This window comes from Prunus avium, chromosome 5 (genome assembly GCF_965620075.1).
Source record: "Prunus avium chromosome 5, drPruAviu1.hap1.1, whole genome shotgun sequence".
NCBI lineage: Eukaryota > Viridiplantae > Streptophyta > Magnoliopsida > Rosales > Rosaceae > Prunus > Prunus avium.
Genome location: NC_142288.1, coordinates 17,202,540 through 17,228,960, shown reverse-complemented (window position 1 = coordinate 17,228,960; position 26,421 = coordinate 17,202,540). Strand labels below are relative to the sequence as shown.

Sequence of the window (26,421 nt, the reverse complement as noted above, 5' to 3'; positions counted from 1 at the left end):
ATTGTACATTCACATGCCTCTATGATGAATTAAGAGATCCCAATAACACATAAGGAAAATCTTTTACGACTTGCCTTTGTGAGCTATCAAAGATAAATAACGCATCACAAGACAACCATGATGCCTCAGGTCTAAGGACTAATTTGCATTATTGCAACTATGAGTTCTCGTTTGACATATAGATAAATACTCCATACGAGAACTCCGGTTGATCGCGTTCAGTGTACTCATTCACTAATGAGCACCCACATACTTGTATTAGTGTCAACTACACAAATGGTTTGAGACCAACCATCCTCATCATTGAGCATACATAGTATGTGCCAATCTTGACGGTTTATCAATGCCCATTTGATAACCTTATGATTAGGAACATTTTGGGATACTACAGTTAGAGATTAAAGGTCTCCCGAATCTAAACTTCTTTAGATTACTTTATCTCTTATTTAGTACACCCTGGACTTTTGTTTCTTTACACGACATAAAAGATAACAAAATAATATTGCCCTTTATTTATCATATACGAAATGTATTCTAAGGAGATTACATCAAATGTATTGGCTCTTAGGGCACATTTCTAACAATCTCCCACTTGCACTAGAGCCATTTAGCCATGTATCTAATACCCATTTTCTCTGTATGTCTATCCAGTTGTGACTGTGACATAGGCTTAGTGAGTGGATCTGCTACGTTGTCTGCTGATGCAACCTTTAGGATGCACACATCACCATTCGAAATGAGTTCTCGAATCTTGTGGAATTTTCTTTCAATGTGTTTGGATCTCTGATGAGACCTTGGTTCCTTGGCTTGAGCTATCGCCCCATTATTGTCACAGTACAAAGGCACTGGTGACATTATGGTTGGAACCACATTTAGTTCGGTAATGAACTTTTTCATCCAAACAGCTTCCTTTGCCGCTTCTGAGGCAGCAATGTACTCAGCTTCAGTGGTGGAGTCGGCTGTAACACTTTGTTTACAGCTTCTCCAACTAACAGCACCTCCATTCAGAATGAAGACATACCCAGATGTGGATTTACGATCATCAACATCAGATGCGAAATCAGAATCGGTAAACGCTTCCACTTGTAACTCTGATGTTCCTCCATAAATAAGGAACATATCCTTAGTTCTTCGTAAGTATTTAAGGATACACTTAACGGCTCCCCAATGATCTAATCCTGGGTTTGACTGATATCTACTAGTTATACTAACAGCATAACTGATATCCGGTCTTGTACAAACCATGGCATACATGAGACTCCCTATTGCTGATGCATAAGGGATTTTACTCATCTGCTGTATATCTTCAGGAGTTTTCGGACACATGTTCTTAGAAAGGTGAAGTCCATGTCTAACTGGAAGTAACCCTTTCTTAGATTGTTCCATATGAAATCTCTTTAGCACCTTATCTATATACAAGGATTGAGATAATCCAATTATTCTCTGAGATCTATCACGATAAATCTTTATACCAAGTATATAAGATGCCTCTCCTAAATCTTTCATTGCGAATGATTTAGTGAGCCACAGCTTCACTGAAGATAGCATTCCTATATCGTTTCCAATAATCAGTATGTCATCTACATACAACACTAGGAATACTACCGAACTCCCACTGACCCTTTTGTACACACATTGGTCATCCATGTTTTGCATGAAGTCAAACGATTTGACAACTTCATCAAAGCGGATGTTCCAACTCCTAGAAGCTTGCTTCAACCCATAAATGGATTTATGTAGCTTGCATACCTTATGCTTATCAGCTGTAGAAATGAAGCCTTCAGGTTGATCCATGTATAGTTCTTCCTGAAGGTGGCCATTAAGAAAAGCCGTCTTCACATCCATTTGCCAAATCTCATAATCATGGTATGCAGCTATTGCAAGCAAAATCCGAATAGACTTTGTCATAGCAACAGGAGAGAAGGTTTCTTCATAGTCAATCCCTTCTCTCTGCTTGTAGCCCTTTGCTACTAGCCTTGCCTTGTAGGTTTCTATTTTCCCATCTGAGCCTATCTTCCTCTTAAAGATCCATTTATTTCCTATTGGTACAATACCAGGAGGCGGATCAACTAGAGTCCAGACTTGGTTGGTATACATAGAATCCATTTCGGATTTCATGGCTCCAAGCCATTTCTGTGAGTCAATGTCTGACATTGCCTCATTGTAGTTCGAAGGGTCTTCAATATCCTTACAATCACTTAGGAGATTTAACTCTCCTTCGTTTTCATGAAGGAAACCGTAATACCTCTCAGGCATTCTTCTAACCCTACTTGAACTACGCGGAGTTTGTGTCATATCAGTTTGTGGATCTGGGATTGCATTCAGTTCAGTGTTGATTTCTAGCTCTTTGGACAATTCCTTGAGTTCTATCTCATGTCCCCCTTTCCCATCAAGAGTGTATTCTCTTTCCAGGAAGGTAGCTGACCTTGCGACGAACACCTTTTGCTCGTCGATGTGATAGAAGTAATATCCCATAGTTTCCTTGGGATACCCGATAAATCTACACTTCACTGACCTTGCATCTAGTTTATCCACATCTTGTCTTTTGACATATGCTGGACAACCCCAAATCTTGATATAACCAAGACTTGGTTTCTTCCCAAACCACATTTCGTATGGAGTTTGTGGAACAGATTTGGAAGGCACTCTATTTAACAAATGAATTGCTGTTTCAAGTGCATATCCCCAAAAGGATATAGGTAAATCAGTATAGCTCATCATGGAACGAACCATATCCATTAAGGTTCGATTTCTCCTTTCAGAAACCCCATTATGTTGTGGAGTCCCTGGTGGAGTCCATTGTGATAAGATGCCATGTTCCTTGAGGTAATCAAGAAACTCTGTGCTTAAGTATTCACCTCCTCGATCAGATCTAAGGATTTTAATACTCTTGCCTGTTTGGTTTTCAACTTCATTTCTGAATTCCTGAAACTTTTCAAAAGATTCAGACTTATGCTTCATTAAGTATAAGTACCCGAACCGTGAATGATCATCAGTAAAGGTAATGAAGTATGAATAACTTCCCCTTGCGTTTGTAGACAAAGGTCCACAAACATCTGTGTGGATTAACCCCAACAACTCTGTAACTCTTTCTCCTTTTCCTGTAAAAGGAGACTTGGTCATTTTACCTTGTAGACAAGATTCACAAGTAGGCATAGGAGCAGGGTCTAAAGATCCAAGGCATCCATCTTTTGCCATCCGGTGAATCCTATCTTGGCCAATGTGTCCAAGTTTGAGGTGCCACAATTTAGTTGAGTTATCCACTTCTCTAGGCCTTTTAGCTCTAGGTGCATCTTTATCTATACAGTTAATACTACCATTCATTTCTAAATGAAAAAGACCATCAATCAAATTTGCATAAGCAATAATTCGATTATTATGTGAAATAGAACAAAGTAGTTTGTCAAACAAAACAACAAATCCGTCTCTTAAAAGCATAGAGACAGATATTAAGTTCTTTACACAACCAGAAATGAAATAACAATTATTCAAATTCAGGGTCTCCCCGGAAGGTAGATTGAGACGATAGGTGCCTACAGCTTTGGCAGCTACCTTAGTGCCATTACCCACAGTTAGCACCATTTCTCCTTTTCCGAGTCTTCTACTTCCTACTAGTCCCTGCACACAATTGCAAATATGTTGACTAGCTCCTGAATCAACTATCCAGGTAGAAGTATTAACTGTAAAAACTGATTCAAGAACAAGAGTGTTACCTTCCGAAGGCTTGTTCTTTAAGCTTGCGAGGTAATCCTTGCAATTTCTCTTCCAATGTCCATCCTTTCCACAGTGAAAGCAAGTTCCTTTCGGTTCCTTGCCTTTCTTTGTTATTTTTCTTTCCTTGGGTTTTAGAAAACCTTTCTTCTTCTTTCCCTTATCCTTACCTTTCGGTTTGGATTTGGAAGAGGAGGAAGAACTCTTTTCAAACACCGCAACTGTCCCTTTCAACCCTTTATCCTTTGAGATATTCTTTTCAGCTACTATAGCCATATTGAGTAGCTCAGGTAAGGAACTTTCCATTTTTCCCATATTATAGTTCATAACAAATTGGGAAAAATCTGATGAGAGGGACGAAAGAAAAAAATCTTGTTGAACTTCAGCATTAAATGGACAATCCAATTTTTCCAATTTCTCAAGCAATGATATTATCTTGAGACCATGCTGATTAACCGGAGTCCCTCTTGTCATCTTTGTGTTGACAAGTTCACATATTGTATTGAATCGCAAGCTACGAGTAGCTTCACCATAAAGCTCTTTAAGGTGAAGCAATATGGAAGCACAATCATCCATATCTTCATGTTGTTTAAGTAGCTCATCATTCATGGATGCTAGTAAATAACATTTACCTCTACTATCATCCTTAACATGCTTCTCATAAGCAGTTATCTCTTCCTGAGTAGCTTCTTCGTCAGGAGCAATATGTGGTGGGGCTTGTGTCAACACATAATCAATCTCATCCATTTTAAGGACAAGTTTCATTTTGCGAAGCCAACCCGGATAGTTCGTGCCATCAAGGATGTAATTGTTAAGTATCGATGAGATTGGGTTTTTAACGGCCATTTGAAAATTCTGCAACAACGTAAACAAATTTTAGTTTAGATTAATCTTCTACCAAAAACTTAGGGTCTTTAAGTCATGATGGTAGCTCCCACTATTTTTGGCAAATTTCATATCCCTCTTGAAATTCGAGAGTTTCCGTTGAAGCTCTTAGTGGGGATGGGAGTCTCAATTTCATATAGTTTTCCTCAACCTAACAGTTTGTTGGATTGCTATCTTACTAATGAGAGGATACTCTTATCCAATCACATCATTCATGCGAATACCCATCACTATGGCCTCTAGAGAACTAGACCTCAACCTAACAGTTTGTTGGTTTCGTTCGTCTTAGTTAAGTTATTCCCACCATGCTTGTGGGTATAGGGTTTCAAGCATGACCTCAACCTAACGATTTGTTGGCCACACTCGTTATCTATCCGCACTACATCAAGTATGTGTAATAGGCTTCCCTTGGATGGTTACAAGTACTGGATGTTGCCTCACTGAGGTACAATAAAGTGTAAATGTGCCACCCAATAAGAGACTACCATGGTGGAAGGCCACAAAATAGCATTCAAAATGCCATTTCGCTTATCAACTTAATATTGCTTTGAGGGTAGTTAATTTGGTCTCATTTTAATCCAATTTTAATCATGTTAAAAATACCTATCTAATCTCATTAAATGGTTCCCAATGCAACATATTAGTAGCACATAATACTCCCACTAAATATTTTAGAAACCATTTGCTTAAGATAGCGAGAATACATGGTGCTACTAATTGGTTAATTATTGTCATTACCGAACATTCAAATTGCATTGGGCTTATAGGATGATTATGGACTTTCTTGTTGATCCAACACGAGCCACCATGTTGGATCATGGTCTTGGAAGGTGATTCATTTTAATTACGCGCGCATAAAAAATAAATTAGGCATGAAAGCCATTTCATTATTACATAGCCAAATAAATTAGGCATGAAAGCCATTTCATTATTACATAGCCAATCAAAATCGAATACATATCCAATAAGCGGCCAATCACATAGCTCAATTGTTTGGTCTAAGTCCATAACCATCCTTTAATTATTTAAACGCTTTAAACAATTAAACTAGCAATGTAAATACATGCTCTTGGGTTGCATACATATGTGGGTTTAATTCAAGTGGTAACCATATTCAAAATAAATTTACCATGGAGTGAAAACGTTTTACTACAATAGCAAAAGTAATTGTGGAAATCTATTGGACATAGTTACACTTATCATATATAGTAATTAGGTCCAAAACTATTCAACAATTAATAATGGATCCAAAGTTGATCCACTAGGGTGTGGGGTTAAAGCATGCATTTGTATAATACAAAGTGGTGATCATGATTATTCCAACAAGGTGAATAATCATGAATGTGACTAGGTAGGCCAACCACACTCACCAAAGTAATCAAAATTAATTTTAGTGTGGTGGGTAAAAAATTAGTGATGGGAATAATTTGAACAACTTTTGCATTTTATATCAAATCACCATAATTTAAATCTAGATAGCCCCACACACTCACCAAAGTAATCTTATTAAATTTAGTGTGGTGGGTAAATGTTTATTAAGTGGAAACATTTTTGAAAAACTTTTAATTTTATAATAAAACACCATCATCATCTTTTGACCTATTTTGGTGGAAAATTCCACTAAACACAATCATCAAAATTAGTCACCTAACTTATGGATCAAAAAGATCCCATAACAAGAACATCAAGAACACCAAGAACATGCATATGAACTTATATGAATGTTCATGCTATTTCCGGAAAAATCCATATTCCATTTTAACCATCTCATGCTCTTAATATCATATATTTCATGAAGTTAAAATCATGGGGTTTTAATGCAACTATGCTCTAATGTTCATACATACATATATGCATACAAAGAGAGCATCAATCATCAAAACATAAATCCGGAAATTCAAAATCCCAAACAACCCCTTTCACTCCATTTGATTTACATTCAATCATATCAAAATAAATCAAGTATAACCATTATACTTTTAAATGAATTTATAACCCACATATGCATCTCTAAACCCTAGAATCATATCAAGTTCATGACCTATGGCTCTGATACCAATTGTTGGTTTTAAAACATTTTTAAGAAGTTGATTTGAATATTAAACATGCATTTAATCAAATTAATCGCAGCGGAAGAATATGGTGGTTGTTTAAATTCAAAACAAAACTTCTTCCAAGTATCTTAAGCCATGAACATTGATATGATTTCATAAAGTGAAAGTACAAGAGAAAAGGATAAGATATAATTACCCTTGAAGCAATTATATGAACCAATTTGTGTTTGGTCTTCTCTTGATGATTTCCCTTTGTTGATCTCCTCTTTGATCTTTCTCCTCCTTGTGAGCCACAAAAGTATATGGCCTCTAAGTCTCCACACCAATGGAACCTTGAGATGAGAAGAAGTATCTTGAAAATACAAGGATGCTAGTGCAAGATCCTCAAGATTGGTTTCAATCTAAACCCCTTTGAAAGATGATTGTGTTTCACTCTTGAAAACTCACAACTATCTCTCTTTGATCTCCCAAACCTATTTGGTTGATGTTGGATTGTGTTTGTGTGTAATTGAGCTTATGGAAACAATTCCCATACACCTTTACTTAAGCATTTTCGGCCAAACCCCATTGGGCTTCCAAAATTGGGCCTTATGACACTTAAGCCATAATTTAGGTGTCTTAAGTCCATGGGCTTGATACCCAATCATTTGGGCTTCTCATTAACTATTACCGAGGCCCAAATACATTTTTACACGTAGTAAATCATCCACATCAAATCAATCAAATTGATTTCCTCATTCTCATTTGTATTACTCAAAGTTAACCATTTAAGGTGTGCGATCCATTAGGTTCTAATTTAGCAAGGCAGTGGGAATACATTAGAACTCTTTCTAACCAACTGGAATTAAAACCCCCTTTTAATTCTTCCTTTATTTGGATCGATCACAATCAATCCTAGGACTTCCACAAGCCAAGAGTGACATCTAGCAATATATCATGGCTACCCAAGCTAATTAGAATAGATGAAGAACCTATTCAGTTGGAATTGCAATGCAATACGGTCCTTCTCTTATACAATGTTTCCAATCATATTGTTAGGGTACGGATTGATAATGTCAAACCCCTAATATGATTAAACTCATATGATTCAATAGAACACAATTAAAAACCACTTTCTAAATCATGTTCAAGTACTTCGGCCGAAGATTCACTGAATCATATCTTGAAACATTCTCCTTTCTTTATCAAGGTAGAGATTCCTTATTGTACATTCACATGCCTCTATGATGAATTAAGAGATCCCAATAACACATAAGGAAAATCTTTTACGACTTGCCTTTGTGAGCTATCAAAGATAAATAACGCATCACAAGACAACCATGATGCCTCAGGTCTAAGGACTAATTTGCATTATTGCAACTATGAGTTCTCGTTTGACATATAGATAAATACTCCATACGAGAACTCCGGTTGATCGCGTTCAGTGTACTCATTCACTAATGAGCACCCACATACTTGTATTAGTGTCAACTACACAAATGGTTTGAGACCAACCATCCTCATCATTGAGCATACATAGTATGTGCCAATCTTGACGGTTTATCAATGCCCATTTGATAACCTTATGATTAGGAACATTTTGGGATACTACAGTTAGAGATTAAAGGTCTCCCGAATCTAAACTTCTTTAGATTACTTTATCTCTTATTTAGTACACCCTGGACTTTTGTTTCTTTACACGACATAAAAGATAACAAAATAATATTGCCCTTTATTTATCATATACGAAATGTATTCTAAGGAGATTACATCAAATGTATTGGCTCTTAGGGCACATTTCTAACAAAAAACGCCCTGACAAATCTTATGTCAACCCTAGAAACTTTGAACATGCTCTACGCTTTCCAGTCCTTGAACGTGTGTGCTTGTCAAGTGGATTTATGTATGTATGATCTTTCATCGTGTGTTTGAATATTTGTTGCTGCTACATCACCATATATTTCGATGAACAATAGCATATATATATCGATGTATATATAATCTTCACGTGGCATGTAATCGATGTACATTACCATATTGCTTGAATGGTTGTTGTTGTTGCCATCGTCATATATAGATCAACATCAACATATTTGTTGCTGTAAATATTTGCTGCTGTACATATTGTTGAACATCAACACATTTTTGGTTGCTCTTATTATTATTTTTTAATTTTATTTTATCATATATAGGGTTTAGGGTTGCTGTTATTATAATTATTTTTTTTGCTGTTATTATTTTTTTTTATTTTCTGTCAATTTTTTTTTGTTGGTTTCTATACATCACAACCTTCTTCATCGATCTATAGTCATCCTTTTTTCTTTGTTTTGTACAATATCTATATATATCTAGTCCATGCCAAAAGAAAAAAGAAAAAAATTATCTTCATATATATATATATATATATATATATATATTCTTATGAACTAATTAAAGATTGCATGTATGTGGAGAGATGCTATGAATGACGGGAGTCAAAGATGAGCAATGAAGCAAATACTTATTCGTTTTTATACATTTAGAATTATAGTTTACTTATCATTTTTTTTTTGTCATGAAATTACTTTTATGTTTTTACTTTTGCGCATTTTTCATAAACATGCAGACATAATACTTATTTGGTTGCACATTTGAACTAATTAGTAACTTTTTTTTAATATTTTCTTTGGATGCATTGATTTGGAAGTTCTTTACAAAATGTTTTTGTAAAGGTACCTTTCTCTTTTGAAAATCTATAAAAACAATAAACAAACCAAAAAAATAAAAAAAATAAAAATATATTTTAGAACTCTAATCAACTCATTTAAAATCTACGATCAAACTCTAACAAACACTATCAAAATCAATCTAGGAATTCAATCAAACTCTACGTGGAGTTGATAGAAATGAATTGAACTACATTGAACTCTATAAACTTTATAACTCCATTTAACTCTTTTAAAATCTTAATTGAATACACCCTCCTTAGTTTCTTCTTCGTCTATTGTTCTTACTATATTATATTACATATAGGGTAAACATCCAAAAACAATTGAAAAACAACAATTGTTTTTTTTTGTTGTTGAATTAAATAGAAAATTGTATACAGTGAATCTGAATTGTGAAGCATAATAAGCCAGACTTTTTCTATTCACATCAAGATAAAAGTTTTCTCTGTCTATAGATTACTGCACTTTAAACTTCCTTATGGTTTTAATTCCCTTTTATATTTAATTTGCATTTTAGGTATTAATAGGGAGTTTTAATTACAATTATGGCAGTTAATGAAATGCTTGGAATACTATAACCGCTTATATCTTACTGGTCATTTAAGTATAAAATTGGGTTTTACACATAGATTTATAGAATTATATGTCTAGGAAGTAGAAATTGTAGGGACTTATATTGGACAAACCCTAAATTTTATTAAGAAACCACAAAATGGCACAACAATACAACAAAAAGTAAAAATCCAACCAACTAAGAACAGCAATAAGAATATAAATTTTTTAGTCGAAAATGTTGGGAATACTTACTTATATCATGATTTGATTTTTCTTTGGCCTACAAATCAATTCTTTTATGTGGAAAATTCTTTTGACTTTGTCACTCAAATTGAACAAATATGTTTGTGTGGCTTTTAAAAGGCAACGTGACGTGTGGGATGGGCTGCCAATTTTGAAACTTATTAGCTTCTTTGAGAAGCTAGTGCAGCATTTATACGTGGGGGGAACACTCGGCGGATTGGTCCATCAGAGAAGACAAAATAATGGTGTCATTCAAACAGACTTGCGCAATTGATCAGGCAACGAGTCTTTCAGTCATTTGCCAAGTTGGTCCCTTCAGCCTTGTTTGTTTCGGAAGATTGTCTTGGCATGAACTATGCTCAGAAATTGTCTTGGCTTGAATTGGCTTAAGTTGAATAACACTTATCCGGTGTTTGGTGATGCTTGGATTGGGACTAAGTTTAAATTGACTAATATCAATAAATAGGATGATATATTTCAACTTCTGTTCTTCTATACAAACGTGGGTTAAAAATATTCCAAATTTTTATTTAATAAGGTTTATTTTTTAGGCTTATACGGGTTTTAAATTTGAGAGCATTTGTGTCTATTTAGTTGAATTTTTTGCTATATTTGAAATATTTTACAAAAAATGACATTTTTGAAATTAAGGATCAAGTTTTGGCTATTTTTGATACATTCTCAATTTTGGGAGGGTCTTGACTAGAGGTGTCAAACGGGCCGTGCCGGGCCGGCCCGGCCCATTTAAACTCGTGCTTTTAACATTTTCGTGCCGTGCCGGGCCGGCCCATTTAACTTATCGGGCCGTGCCGTGCCAGCCCATTTAGTAAAATCATAAATCCCAGCCCGGCCCAAAGCCCATGTCCAAATTGAAACGGGCCGTGCCGGGCTCGTGCCGTGCCCGTGCCGTGCTCGTGCCATACTCGGGCCCAAGAACCAACCCATTTAATTTGATTTTTTTTTTTCCCTTGATTTTTTTTCCACGAAGATGCCCAGTACCATTTTCAGTTTTACAAGTCAAAGTATGCTTGCAATAAATACACATAGCCTTTGGAAGAATAGTCCCATAGAATTTCACGCCTTCTTATCTCTCAATTTGAACCCAGAAGGTAGAATCTGCAAAACCCACACCAAAAAATCAAAAAATTTAGACTGTTGTTTTGATAAATAATTAAAAATAAAAATAAAAACAAAATCAAACCCTACAATCAATGTTTCTCACAAATTTTGAGCAACCAAACATAGAAACTATATGTTAAAGCTCTTACCTTGCAAATCCAACTCTGTAGAATTAGAGAATTGGTTCGTGCTGATGGTTCGCAAGCTATTTAGATGCCTCCAACACAGGTTTTGGTTTATGATGCTATATGGATCTTCCAAGTTCCAACACTGATTTGGGGTTTATATAATTAGGGATATTTCCTAACGATTTATGATATGAGAATATGCAGAAATCGAGAGGAAGAGGAGGAGATGATGGTTTGTTTACTGAAAAGTACTTCACGCATGGCCTCACGCATGGCCTCATGCCTCTCCAAGTTCCAACCCTTCAACTGACTCCAGAGTCCAACAAAGTTGGTTCTGTTTGTTAAGTCATTATTAATGCTGGGGTGTTTCAACTTTCAACGAGTCCAACTTCCAAGTTTGTTTTTATTATTTTATATTTTATTTTCATTACTCAATTTTTTATTTGTTATTCCAACTTTTTTTTTGTCTTAAAAAAATGCAATAGAGGATTGAAGCGGGCTCGGGCTCGGGCCGGGCCGTGCCGTGGGCTCGGGCTCGTGCCGTGCTTGAAGCGGGCTCGGGCCAAGTCCATTTAATTTCGGGCCACGGGCCGGCCCGGTCCATTGGACCTTTTTTTAAATCCCAGCCCGGTCCAAGCTTTCGTACCGTGCCGAGCACGGCCCACTAATATTCGTGCTCGTGCCGTGCCGTGCCTCATTTAAACGGGCTGGGCTCGTGCCGTGCTGGGCCGGCCCGTCCCGTTTGACACCTCTAGTCTTGACGGATGTATCTTTGCTGTAGTATTTTTCTTAAGCCTGGCCCAATGGCACTCCCGTAAATAGTATAAACTCCAACCCCAAATTATAATTGTTTGTTCTTAGAAAAACATATGCCCTTATGCGGCTAAATGCAAAAGCTGCCATCACCCAATCCATTTACCGTCACAACAACCAGGTCAAGAAGACAGTCATGGGTCTGCTCTCATGGTGGAAAGGCAAAGACCCCAAACCCGAAACCAAGCCCAACCCGGCTCCGAAACCCGTCGAGGCTCCGGGCATGAACGGCGCCGTTGAGGTGCCTCGACCCGTTGAGGTGCGACCCGCCAACATCACGGTCTTTGAATTCGGGTCGGTCGCCGCTTCCGCCGACAAGGTCACTCTCGCCGGATACTGCCCCGTTTCCGAAGACCTCGAGCCCTGCCGCTGGGAGATCCTCCCCGCCAGTGGCTCCGACGCGCCCCAGTTTCGCGTGGTGTTCTGAGCAACTGGGCAAACTTTTGTGAGCTTTTGTAGTTTATTCACTGTAATTTTCATTTCTGAGAAAACCTCTGTTGAGGGTTTTGCTGGTATGTTTTTAGATGCATGGGGTTGTAGCAATTTCCGTTAATTTGAAGCTTTTAGGTTAAAGATGGGCAATTTAGTATGATACATTATGTTTTAGAAGAACCGAAATTTTTATTTTGTGATTTTAAGAGCTGATTAGATGTTCTTGTAGGTAACTTTTAAGGTCTTCAAATGCTCTTTCATAATGCTTAGTGTTTGTGTTTCTAAGCTACATGGGTTTTTAATGTGAAATAGAGCTTCTTGTTGGACTCTATATTCAAAATGTTGTGCTTTAGAAATTCAAATTCCCTTTTGCAGTCTCTTGAAATCTTTGGGTTGCAAACTTGTAAATTGTCATTCAGTGGAAGAAGTAGAAACTGTATTAGAGGTTCAGTAACAATATAGCTCTGCACTCTGCATGAAGCTCCTTTGTAGTGAAAATTAGTGATGGAATGGAAAGACCAAAGTGTAGTGGGATAATTTCCAAATCATATTAGAATGGATTAGGATTTGGAGTTGGAAAATAGGAAGGGAAATCCTAAGGGTCGGCGAATCAAGAGACCTAATTTTTCAGGTTTGAAGCTTGTGATTCCTTTCAAATGCCTTGATCGTTCATTTGAATATCACTACCTGTTAATCAAATAGTTTTGAGAATAAGCATTGCACAATCACAGCATTTGTTTTAGGAAAAGTTAAGATGGGTATTGAGATGCATGTAATCCAATGTTTCCATTTGCACTTGGAATTTTCCCAGACAGAGCCATTTCTGGGAAAGTTTGGAGGAACTGTTTGTGCCAGAGGATTTGTGCTCGTGGTCAGTTCTGTTGGCCATTTAGCATTGGTTCTTCAAAACTTTTATGCCAGTATGTTCTGTCAAGCCTGCATATAGGAAGGATCATTACTTGCTGATGGAAACAGAGCAGGCATGTACGAGATGGGCACTCTGCTGAATTGCGTTTTGCATATTGTTGAAGGAGCCCTAATTTGTTTTGTTTTTGTTCAAACCGTAATATTTTTCTAAGGCTGCTAAACACCTCCACTAAATCAGAGGTTGGGTTTTCGTTCAAATAAAACCTCTGTTTCCCCAACCAACACAATTGAAAAACTGGATACTTATTTTTCCTTCAGTCAGCCAGTGATGCAAGTTTCGTTCATAGCATAATTTTCAGAAAATAAGAAAGAAAATGGCAAGGCAAATTCTCCAAATCGTTGGAATGGCAGGATTAAGTTGGCAACATTACATTCATTTGATTCACTAAAATCAAGGTGAATTGCAGTCCAAGCCAACCATGACAAGTTAGGCCCAGTCGGTCAAGTAAGTGTGTCCATTGCCTGCCCTCTTCAACCCGATTTTGAGAGAGACGATAATACACTTAGGGTATGTTTGGTACGCTTCACTGGACTGGACTGGACTGGACTAGGCTAAATAGCACTCGAAACCCATGTTTGGTAACAGACGGGACTAACTTAAATGAGACTATATAGTCCAATAGTGAAAAAAAGGCCTCACTCGCCCGTCTAATATAGTGAGCCCGAAAAGTGGTTCACTAAATAGCACGTTCCTAAATAGAACACGCTAGTCCGACTCCTCTCTTTAAAAAATATTAGGATTTTATTTGTTTTCTTTTTATTATTGTTTTAAATTTTTAATTGGGATTTTTAACATTTATTTATTTATTACGTCAAAATCCGTAATTAAATTTAAATATTACAAGAATTATTTTGATATTGCATTTGACCACATTTGTATTTGGAAAATCAAACTATAATAATTGACAAATGCTTGATATTCTTTTTATATTGAAACAAGTTTAATAATTCATGATGTGCTGCTTTCTTTATCGCAAGCAATTATTACCTTGTTAAATTATATTTTTCAGTTTAAAGTCAAAAGTCAAATATACAAAAATTATACATATATATATATTTTAAATTATTTTTTACTTGGTCTTCCATGAAAGACGTAGAATTATATAGAGTGAGTTTAGCTCCTTAGTAATGTTTCGACCAACAAAAAATAGAAGATTTGTAGTAGTCTTGGGGCAAGGCTAAGGAGCAACTAAGATAAATCTTGAGAAGCCAAAAAAAAAATATCAAAATTTTATTCTTCATAAACAATCATAATTTTATTTGTTTTATTGTTTTAAATCTTTGAATTGTGTTTCTTTGTAGCATTTATTTATTTTTAGGTCAAAATTTCAAATTAAATTTAAATATTACAAGAATTATTTTTTAGTCCGACACAGCACCAAACATAGGTCTTCACTATTTTTACAATCCAGCTTCTTAGTCCGACGCAGCACCAAACGTAGGTCAGTACTTAATCCAGCTTAGTCCAATCCGAGCTAATCCAAGACAGTCCCAGGATTTAGTCCAGTCCATGACAGTCCGCCGTACCAAACGACCCCTTAACTCACACACACAGTACAAATGCTAGAATTCGAATTCAAGACCTTGCCTGGAATAGCAAGTACTCCAAATCACCACACTAGTGGGTTCTTTTACCTCACCTCGTATATTAAAGTAGTTTAAAAAAGGAAAATGATTTTCTCACTCCCCTTTTATCCACCTACACTCCTTTTTGTTTAGAAAAATGGAGTGTAAGTGGATAAAAAGGGAGTGGGAAAATCAGTACCCTAAAAAAATCGTTTCGTCAAAAAGATAAAAATAAATCAGCCCAACCCATTTTGGAATCTTAAATGGGTCAAGCTCATACTTTACCCGACCGATTAATAGCTTCAGAAGGCCAAAACCAGGAGACAGCCGCCTACCTTTCATTTTCATTTCTCTCGCCTCTCTTCTCATTCCTCTCTTCCATTTTTTTGCCTCACAGTAACCGACACAACACTATTAATTTATCAATGTCTTCAACTTCGAAGAAGCGCCCGAAACCCAAACCAAAACCGAGCCCTGAGTCTTCGCTTTCTTCCATTGCATCAACATTGGAACCATCCCAGAATTTCTTTCCCTCAAAAGAAGAGTTCTCGAGGCTCACAGCAGTGTTGGCCATCGCAGCCTCGGTCGCTTTGACTCTCAATTTCTTGTCCTCCACTCTCATCAACCGCCACTCCAAGCCGTTCTGTGATAGCTCCCTGGACTCTCTGGACTTCCTCCCTGGTAGGTCTCTCAACTTTATGTTTGTTTTCGAGAAACCCCAACAAGATATTGGATGTTTTGTGACTTGCTTTGTTGTTTTGAGCTGAATTTCCATTGTGTATTGATCGGTGTTATTCATTTTTTGATGGGGAAAATGGGTTCTTTGCGTTTGCGTTTTTTTTATATTGGTTGTGTTCAGTTTAAAAGGTGTTGTGTGGCTCTGTGGTTACAAACTCAGTTTGTGATCAATCTGCTTAGATTTGGATTTAGAAGTGTTTCGGACCTCTGAATAGCAGTTATTCTTAGAATTTATACCTCTGGGATTTGCCAAGTCATTGGAGATTTGTTGTAGGGGTTAATTGGTTAGCTGGGGTTAACTATGCATGTCTGTGGGTATCCCCGAATGGCAGCAGAGCATGGTCACCTTCTGACTTCAGGTTTCAGTCTGTCACGGGCTTAAAGTTGGCCCTTGTTGGGCTCAAGTCCTGTATGTTTTGTGTATGCAGACTAGAGTGCGGGTAGGCTCGCAGTAACATAGGCTTGCAGAGCTGATTATACACCGGGGTACCCTATGCTGCTGGTTTGCCACACATCTTCAAACGAACTCAAGCATTTTATCTTACCTATTGTTGTGACTTTAAGGGACCTGTGTTCAAGTTGTATTTATGTTGTGAAGTAGACTAGAATTTTGTTGTGTTTTATAACTGAATCATGTTTGTAAAGGCAATATCTCCGTGTAAAGATTCTTTACATCATAAATTACCACAACTGATGGTTCAATGGTGGTACAAAGGTGATATAAGGGCAGTACATCTATTATCTATATCCAGATGATTGGAAAATTGAATGGAGTATAAAATAGTGGAAATAATAGTTTTACTAATTTTTAATAAATGTGTTGCTACAAGCTTTGCGGGTTATCCATTTATAGCGTTTCCTGGATTGTTTAGCATTTCTTGTGGGCATTTCTCTGCTCCCTGTAGTGTATCTTCTAGTTCCTTTAATTTATTCAGCTGCATACTTTTCAACCCTAGCCCATTTGGGCGAGAGGGAGGCTGTGAGTCACCTGGGCTATGGATTTGTGGGTTGATTGATTCTCAAAATCACCTCTTGATGACTCATGAGGAATAGTTTTCAGCAAGATGCATATTTCTATTGTGATTTTACATTAATCAATGTGGATTATTACAGATTCTTGTGAGCCTTGCCCAAGTAATGGACAATGTTATCAAGGCAAGATGGAATGTCTTCAAGGATTTAAGAAGCGTGGGAAGTTATGTATAGAAGATGGAGATATCAATGAAACAGCTAAGAAACTTGTACGTCCTGAAAGTCTCCTCCTTTTTGCTGCACTAATATTCTAGGGATGAAAAATTGCATAAGTTACATTGGAGTATTATGCACACCGATAGATATACATGCATGATACATTTATGTTTTATTTGGACTTGTACAATACAGGCAGAAAGGGTAGAAATTCGTCTTTGTGAGGCACTTGCTGAATTTTTGTGCTATGGAACTGGAACAATTTGGGTTAGTGACTTTTAAAATCCTATGAAATTGATCAAATTTATTTCTGTATGGATATTTTCGGTTGCTGTTAAATACACTTTGACAATGCTTTAGCTTGTCTGGTTCTGACAGGTTGAAGAAAATGATATATGGAATGATTTAGATAAGCACAAGCTGCTGGAACATGTTGGCTCAGATAATGCCATTTATATGTATACAAAAGAAAGGACAATGGAGACTGTCAATAGAATGTTGGATACGAGGACAAGTTCCCCTGGGTATGTCATTATGGAGGGAAGCTTTTCCTCTTTCTGAATGTACCCTAACCTAACCATTGTATTTTGTGTTTACTTTTCTTTGTGTATAGGGTCAAAGAGTTGAAGTGTCCTGACATGCTAGCTGAACATTACAAACCTTTTTCATGTCGCATTCGTCAATGGATCTCTGAGCATGCGTTACTTATTTTGCCAGTTTGTGCATTGGTATTCCATTCTTAAAGGCAGCCTTTAATGATTATGTTTTAGTATCAACATGTTGAAGGTTGTTGACAGTATTGAGATCTCCAGCTTGTGGGATCAGCGTTCATACTTTGGAAACTCCGCCGAAGACGGTGTCTATCAACTAGAGTTGATGAGCTTTACCAACAGGTATGTATGATACCATTTGTTCTGTACTTGGAAAGGGGCATTCACATTTTAGGCTTTTATGTTATTATTTCTGTAAGTCAGACATTATAAGGATTTCACCATCTTCCAGACTAAAATTTGAGGACATGACCTCATAAATCCCTGAGTCTTGAAAAATAGGTACCTGTGTTTTCTGAATGTACCCGTATTTTCTGAATGGACCTGCATGAGAAAATGTCCAGTCTTTTCCGTGTGACATCTGAAATAATAAGTGGACATTCCATCTCAATGAGTGGACATTATGTTAATGTTGATGTCAAGCCATGTCATGTCAGATTGGGAAAAGCTTAGACCCATGCACATAATTCGGGACAACTTTGCATTTTAGAATGTAAAATGCTCGTACAAAGATTCGATAGTGTTGCTAGTAAAAGTATTCTTTTTTTCCAAATGCTCTTTAAAATATTTGATAGTGTTACTTTGAACAATATATTTCAGATAGATATCTGGGCTGTAAATTAGGCACAAATCGCTGTGAGAAACTGGAAACAAGCTAGTGGCATGGCAGGCAGCCATCAATAGAAGTATTTCTTTATGATTGAATTGGACTGAACCTTTTCTAAGTATTGGAATATTTAACGAGTAAAATCTGAAAAATAGATGAAGAAGAAATAAGAAAAGGGGACAGGAATAACTCCTCATATCACATTAGAAAACATCTAATATGAGACTCAAAAGTCAAAGAAAATTCTGACAGAAATTTCCTCTGTGAAACATGCTAGATCTAATGTTATATTACCTTAAATTCATGTAACGATGCACAACTAGGCCGGAGCATACTAGACGTGATTGTCAACGATGCACAACTTCAACAAGACTCAATTTTTTAACCCCTTGGTTTATTTGAATTGTTCAGTTGCTTCTGTTAAAACGATTTCAATTGCCAACTTTGTAGGTTTGTGAAGTGCTCGAGGAGAAGGCCTTCATGTCAAAGAGTGTGAATAGTGAATGTGAACCATGGGTTGTTGCCTCTCGGTTGCGAGATCGTCTTCTTTTGCCAAAGGAGAGGAAGGACCCTGTATTGTGGAAGAAGGTATCTCCATCTTTCTATGGATTTGATTATCACTTCAACCTTTACTTTCTTTTTCAATTGATAATTTATTAATCCATAATTCATCAGTGGATGTACTTTTGGTATCCATTGTAGTATTCCTTTGTCAACCCAAAAAAAGAATTTAAAGTGGTATGTACTTAACTATGTCATTTGAGTTCAAACTACATTGAAATTGATCTGTGATTGTAAATTCTGCTTACTTTTTGGGGACGAAAAGTTGGATCTGTTTATATGTTATTATTGAACTGAACATTTTCAATGGAATTGCCATTTTAACGTAAGAACCTTTTGAAATGTTTTGATTGATATGGTTTGTTTTGTTTCTATTTATGAATCAAGTAATTTCTTCCTTGTTCCTATATGCTATAAAACCTTTAGTTACATGTAACATACATCTACTTTAAGAAATTCTAAACTTATAAAAAACAAACAAAAAGTTAATCTGACTTGACTATCATTGAGCCCGAGCTGATGCCCACTACTTTTGCAGCTGACTCATGTCCAACTAACCTCGGGTTTGGCTTGGTGGGTTGGGTCAGGTCACAATCAACCTTCAATTCACAAGGGCCAATGACAATAATTAGATGTATAGATCTTTGTGCTTTATGATCTCACAAGTTGTGGCTCATATTTAATTCATGTTTTTTTTTTCTTTACACTGGGTAGGATTCAAATCATGACCTATTCTAATCCTGTGCGCTTTCCCCACTTCATTCTTACCACCTAGGGGATTAGTTCTAACTTGTTTTGCACCAGCATGATGACAGCTCCTGCATGCCTCCTTTTATAGATATATTGTTTTGCCAGTCTCTATTAAACATAACAATGGCTTGCTGTATACTTGTATGTACAAGTATTTTTTATTCCATTCATCCAAATTAAGATATAAACGAATACTTATTTTTAACCCCATTATAATGTTACCATCAAGCCATGAAATATATCATTATATCCATAGTGAGAAAAATGAAATCGAAAAGTTCAAGTACATCTACTTTGTATAACTTCAATTAGTTATTTTGTTATATTATTTGTTTTGTTTCCTAATCTTAGTTGCTTTCAATCCCAAAGGAAAATTTTAGTTTGATTTTATGGGTTCTATTATTCTATATAGTTTGAAAATAGTGGTCATAATATTGTTTATATTTCTAATAGCAATATCTGTAATATGTGTAGGTAGAGGAGTTGGTTCAGGAGGATTCTCATGTAGATTGTTATCCAAAGCTGGTGAAGGGTGAATCGAAAGTAGTATGGGAATGGCAAGGTATGCAGGCGGTATGCAGGCAGACTCTGTTTTATTTATGTCAATAGTGCATCCTAACATGGCGCCCAATATCTGGCTTATCATAAGTTATTTATTTATTTTAATAGCAAAAAATTATTTCCAAACTTGTAAAATTTGTGAAATTGGGAGCTCTATGGAACCAAGGGTAGTTGTGAATTTTTTTTATGCCTTCAATTCTGTGCAATCAACTTTGGCATGTCGACTCTCATTTTGTGTAGTTGAAGGCTCTTTGAGCTCTTCAAGAAGAATGAAAAGGGGTGAGGATAGCAAGTTGAAGTCCAGCAGAGCCACAGAAAGAAGTTCTGAACACCATCTTCAAGCACTACATGCTGGTGAGTCTCACAAGATTATATTTTTGATTCAAAATTGTGTATCTGTTTTCTTGAACATTAATTTCCCGCTTCAGAGCGACAGAGCTCTTCTCGTATGCCCATTTTGTTTAGAGATTGTTCAGCAACAATTTAGTGAAATTAATATTTGTTGGACCCCTCCTTTCATACAGAGCGTAAGGCGCTGAATTTTGATACGACGATGTTGGAGCAGTGACCGTTATCACATGGGCCAAGCGGACTTAGAATGTTGTCTTTGAGAGGTGATTCACAAGGAGATTTCTGAGAGGTTGTACAGGAGATTGATCAAGATGTCTGATAAGGTCTAGTTAACTGCTTCTTGTAAGAATACAGAATTTGTATTGCTTTGGTCGGAAAGAAAAGCTTCTCCTTTATTCTCTATTTAGCTCCAGATAGTTGAATGGCTTCTAGGTTTGCGTTTTTCTTCTACTCGGCTTCACCACGCCAGAGCATACACTGCACAGAGCATACGGTTTTCCGGCTGTAATTTTCTTATGCCCTATAGAATTCAGCCCTCACAATGTACGTTAGTTTTGTAACTTGTCATGGATATTGGTCGGACAAATAAACTCGGTCGATGTTCCAAAGCTTTTATATGTTGCCTATGTCAGAGGAACTAGTATTACTTACAGAGTGCCTATTTTGCATTTCCTATACCTGAATTTGTTTCTATAAAAAATATAAGGCTTAATATCACAAAACGTCCCTAAGGTTTACGAAACTATCAGATTGCATCCTTAATGTTTTTTTGTGTCATTCATGGTCCTCAAGGTTAGTATATGTGATCACAAATGGTCCTTGCTGTTAGGTTCCGTTAAAAACTCCGTTAGTTTGCTAACGTGGCATATATATATATATCACAAAACATCCCTGAGGTTTACACACCTATCACAAATGGCCCCTGCAAATTTTTTTTTATTTTTTTCATTTAAAATTCATAAAATTTTGGTTTTCTTTTTTAAATCTTATGAATTTTAAATTATTTAAAAATATATATTGTATTTTAAATACACATGATACCTATAATAGGAACTTCTAAATGCGAGGAATGACTTTCTATACAAGAGCAACTCCACCAATAGACTCCAGCCCAGCAGGACAGAGCCCAAGCCCAGGCAAGTCCTTCCAGCGGGCCAAGACAGCCAGGGCAAGGTGCGGGTCCCATGTGACTGGGCTGGCCCTCAGGCAAAACCAACCCTTGTTCTAGCCTGGGTTTGCTGACGTTAGCAATAACAAAATTTTTTTAAAAGAATCTTTAAAAAATTAAAAAAAATATACTAAAAATTTCAGAATTTTTTAAAAATAAATACTTAGTCATATTTTTCACTTCTCACACCAAAACTCTATACAAATTCCTCTCTTCATATCTCATGTGAATAGTGGTTGCCATGGCAATGGGTGGAAACAGCCCTTGCCTCCCCTTGTCTTTTGCTATGACAAATGGGTGGAAGTGCTCTAAGGGTGTGCATTGAAATGGTTCTCTGATATCATTTGTTTGGCATTTAATTGTATTGAATGGGTGCAATCGTCTTTCGATGAATGTTGGTATTTTGGCAGGACTACTAGTGAGTCCTTGCATTTTGCAGGACATGACTACAAAGAATTCCATTGGACTCGAGGAGGAGGAAAGCCAAAACAAATTTAAAAGAAACCAAAGAGAAAGTGGGTTGTGGTTCAGTGATTGTGAAAATTGAATCAAGTATGAGAAGCTGAGCTCTAATTTTGAAGTGAATGGGTTCACAATGAACTGGCGGCAATACATAAAAATAAGGGTCAAATTAATCCAATGTGCATCCGTGGGTATTGCGATAACAAGAAATTATATACAAATTATCCAAATTTTCAACGAAGTACATATCAAATTGACGATTTGAAAGACAATGCAATGTCAATTGGACCACATAATGTAGCAATTGCATATTGAACATGCAATTGAGTTTAGTGGCCAATTTAATCTATAATTCAATTCACAATGAAGAGGGGATGAAAATTAGTGCAGTTGTTCCATTCGAAGATATGGCCATGGTTTCAACAATAACAATCGATTATGTGCAAATCAAATGCATAACTGAGAGTTTGAGATACAATCCTTAGAAGCTAATTCCAAGTCTTTAAGGAAATAGCATACGACCTTTTTAAATGTGTAGAGCAATTTGGAAGGCATGACAGAATCTGCACAAAGCATTACCATATGAGCAGGACACTTTGAGCTCCAAAAAAATTTCGTGCGCACAGATAACACCAACTAAAAATACAAATATTTTCAGGGGCTTACATCAATGAACTCTAGTAAAGATGATGAAGAAAAAAAACTCAAGATTTCATAAAAATTAGGATTAACTACACTTTAGTCCCTGGAGGTTTAGTGTCAGTATCGAAATGGGCCCCAAGGTTTCAATTCAATCAATTTCATACCCGACATTTCTAAGTATTACTAATTTACACCCGCTGTTATATTGACCGTCGAAGTCAGACGTTAAATGCTGACGTGGTAGTCGTGGGACCCACCTCATAACCAAACAGCAATTAGAAAGAGACCAATATGGGACCCACCCACTAACCAATTCCTAAATAAAAAAATTATATAAAATAGGCTTATTTACTGTAGCGCCCCTTGAAACTTTGGTCAAATCTCACTTTGCCCCCCAAAACTTAAAGTGGCCCATTTACCCCGCTTGACCGTGGTTTGGTGACTCACTTTGCCCCCTGCCGTCAACTCCATCTAAAAGTCTATTAACTATGATGACGTGGCATGGGTGTTTTTGTAATTTCATACACATGTATCATTATCCACCAATTAAAGGGTGACATGGCCAATGGAGCCCACCTCCGCATAAAAATAATTAAATATTATAATAATTAAAACTAATAAAAATAAAAATAAAACATTAAAAAATTTAAAACTAAAAAGAATCTCTCTCTCTCTCTCTCTCTCTCTACCCAACCCTTCTTGGCAGCCATAACTGCCCTCCTCAAGCCCACCCACTCCCTGCCCAAACAACCACCAACCCAGGTGATGTGGAAAATTGCTCCCATTTTTTGACTAATTTTCAAATCACTCTCATCAAGTAAATCTCTTACCCATAAACCAAACCTTTCTCTCTGCCTTTGTCTCTCCCATGCCTCCTACACTCTCAGTCATATCACCACCACCGTTGAAAAAGGAAAAAAAAAACCCAAAAACCAACAAATTAACCTTCTTATTCAATCAAATTTCCAGAAAAACTCATTAGAATATAACATCAACCAAACTAATGTACACAAACAATAACCCAATCAATTACCCAGAACCCGCACCCACCCAATCTACTAGGGGTGGGCACGGTTCGGTACGGTACGGTATTGGGCTCGTACCGCTACCGATACCGGAAATTAAAACCGGTATGGTTCGGTATGGGATTATGGTTTGCCAAAGTTGGTACCGTACCATACCATACCGAATCGGTATCGGTATGGTACGGTACCATTTCGGTATTCAAAATGACAAAACTCATAAATGAACCAATTGAATATTCAACCTATGAATTCACCAAAGATTCAAAGATTCAACAAATTCAACATCCAAATTCTAATCAACCAAATTAATATACATCAACAAATTCAATATCCAAATCAACCAAATCAATATTCATCACCAAATTCAACATCCAAATCCTAATCAACCACTGTGGTGGTGTTGATTTTGCCGTTGAAGAAATAGCAAGCCCATTGTTCTCCTTATGCTTGCTTGATTGAGACTGTATGACAAGAATTAACAAAATCAAAATAAACCCCAATCATTTCAGTTTCTGCTTCACATGCATTCTTTCCAACATATTTAATCAATTCAGCAACAATTCATCAATTCAGCAACAATTTCATCAAAATAAATGTAGATATTGTCCTAATTCATCAATTCAGCAACAATTCATAAATACCGAACCCAACATACATATATCTAGGGCTGGGCATACATAAATACGACACAAATATATCTAGGGTTGGGCATCTATTCAGCAACAATTCATAAATATGCCAATTCATCATTCATCAATTCAGCAACAATTCATAAATTCCAGACATCAATTCATCAATTCATCAATTCATCAATTCATCAATGCAAATCAAAAGCTTATTATCAAAAGTTTCAATTCCAGCCAGAGAATTTGTTGAACATAAACTTACCATTTGAGTTTGAGTCTTCGATTTGGGGCTTCCAGTTCCAGATAGAGAGAGTGATCGAGAGGAGCAGGCTTCGTCGATTTGGGGCTTCCAGACAGATTGACAAATCAACATGTCATCAATTTGGGGCTTCAAAGACAGAGAGAGAAAGATCGAGAGAATGAGACAGAGAGAGATCGAGAGAGAGAGACAGAGATCGAGTCGAGAGAGAGAGAGACAGAGATTGAATCGAGAGTGGGACAGAGATCGAGAGATCGATCAAATTCGAGAGATTGAGTGAGTGAGACAGAGATCGTGAGAGTGAGAGAGTGAGAAAGAGACAGAGATCCAAGGGTTTGGCCTGGTTCGATCGATCAAGGGCGATTGAGAAAGATCGAGAGTTTGATAGAAAGAGAGAGCTGGCTGGGAGTGGGAGGAGAGTTTGAGAGTCTGGGTCTGAGTGAGAGAGATCGAGTGTTGTCGAGAGTGAAAAAACTTGCGTGTATTTTTGTTTAGGGTTACTATTCGGTACGGTACGGTGGCATACGGTGGCTGATATTTGATACCGCACCCGTGTCATACAAGTGTGGTACGGTACGGTATGATACCGTTTTAATTCGGTGGGAGTTCAGTACGGTATTATATGGTATGGTATGACACGGTATTGACACGGTTTCGGTATATACGGTATAGATGCCCAGCCCTACAATCTACTGCAACCCCAAATTTCCGCAATCACCCACAAAATTCCTCTCTCAAACCATGCCCACATCCACCACTCTCATACCCACAAAACTCTCATACCTACAAAACTCCTTAATTTGAGTTTTTCTTGTCAACAATTTGGGGATTGTAGCAAGGATTGTGTGTGTGTGTGAGAGAGAGTGACGACCGCCAAGATCAGGTTTGAAACGGGTCAGTGCCTGCGACCCGATTAAGCCATTGGATCTCCTCGAAGCTGTGAAGCCTTCGATGGTGTTGATGGGGCTGTGAAGCTGTTCGAAGAGAGTGGGGAAGAGAGTGGGAGGGATCAGACTCTTCAAAGAAAAAAGAAAAAAAAAATTAGCATTATTTTTATTTTTTCACATTTATTCCTTCGATTCAGCAACCTGCTTTGGAGAGTGAGAGAATAACAAGTTTGTTTGTTCAGAGAGAGAGAGAGAGAGAGAAGAAAAGGCAAAAGAAAATGGTGATAGAGAAAAAGAAGTGCTAGGGTTTTGACTGGTGGCTGCTTTGGGTGGCGTTGGGTTGGGTGGTGGCTGTGGTCTGATGGTGAAGTTAGGGGAAGTAGAGGGCGCAGAGAGACAGAGAGAGATGAAGAAGAAGATATTTTTTTAAAATTTAATTTTCCATTTAATTTTTTTTAATTAAACAGTAATTACATTATTTTTATTTTTATTAATATGTTATTTCACTTCAGCAAAAAAAGTGGGCCATGTACATGACACATCATCATTTGTGGTAAAAATACGAAAATAGCCCTGCCACGTCATCCAAATTGACGGAGTTATGAATGGAGATAACAGCAGGGGGCAAAGTGAGTCACCAAACCACGGTCAAGCGGTGTAAATGGGCCAGTTTAAGTTTTGGGAGGCAAAGTGAGATTTGACCAAA

General features: G+C 37.0%; 2 protein-coding genes across 3 annotated transcripts; both read left to right on the top strand.

The window, feature by feature from the left end:
• The first annotated feature begins 12,261 nt into the window (after positions 1-12,261).
• On the top strand, positions 12,262-12,860 carry LOC110766140 (allyl alcohol dehydrogenase-like protein). The gene has a single exon (XM_021969405.2). It carries the CDS (start codon positions 12,332-12,334, stop codon positions 12,620-12,622), a length of 291 nt encoding a protein of 96 aa, XP_021825097.2. The 5' UTR covers positions 12,262-12,331; the 3' UTR covers positions 12,623-12,860.
• Positions 12,861-15,426: 2,566 nt separating this feature from the next.
• On the top strand, positions 15,427-21,046 carry LOC110766166 (Man1-Src1p-carboxy-terminal domain protein). Of its 2 annotated transcripts, none has more exons than XR_015836050.1 (10): positions 15,427-15,801; positions 16,972-17,099; positions 17,242-17,313; positions 17,425-17,570; positions 17,660-17,774; positions 17,859-17,939; positions 18,874-19,011; positions 20,209-20,307; positions 20,536-20,649; positions 20,820-21,046. XR_015836050.1 is itself a non-coding variant. In XM_021969446.2 (10 exons), the coding sequence occupies exons 1-10, from the start codon at positions 15,546-15,548 to the stop codon at positions 20,861-20,863; spliced, it is 1,182 nt and encodes a 393-aa protein (XP_021825138.1). In that variant the 5' UTR covers positions 15,428-15,545; the 3' UTR covers positions 20,864-21,046. The 2 variants fall into 2 exon arrangements, 1 of the variants encoding a protein (XP_021825138.1); XM_021969446.2 differs by having other exon boundaries at positions 15,428-15,801; positions 20,209-20,296.
• The last annotated feature ends 5,375 nt before the right edge of the window (positions 21,047-26,421 follow it).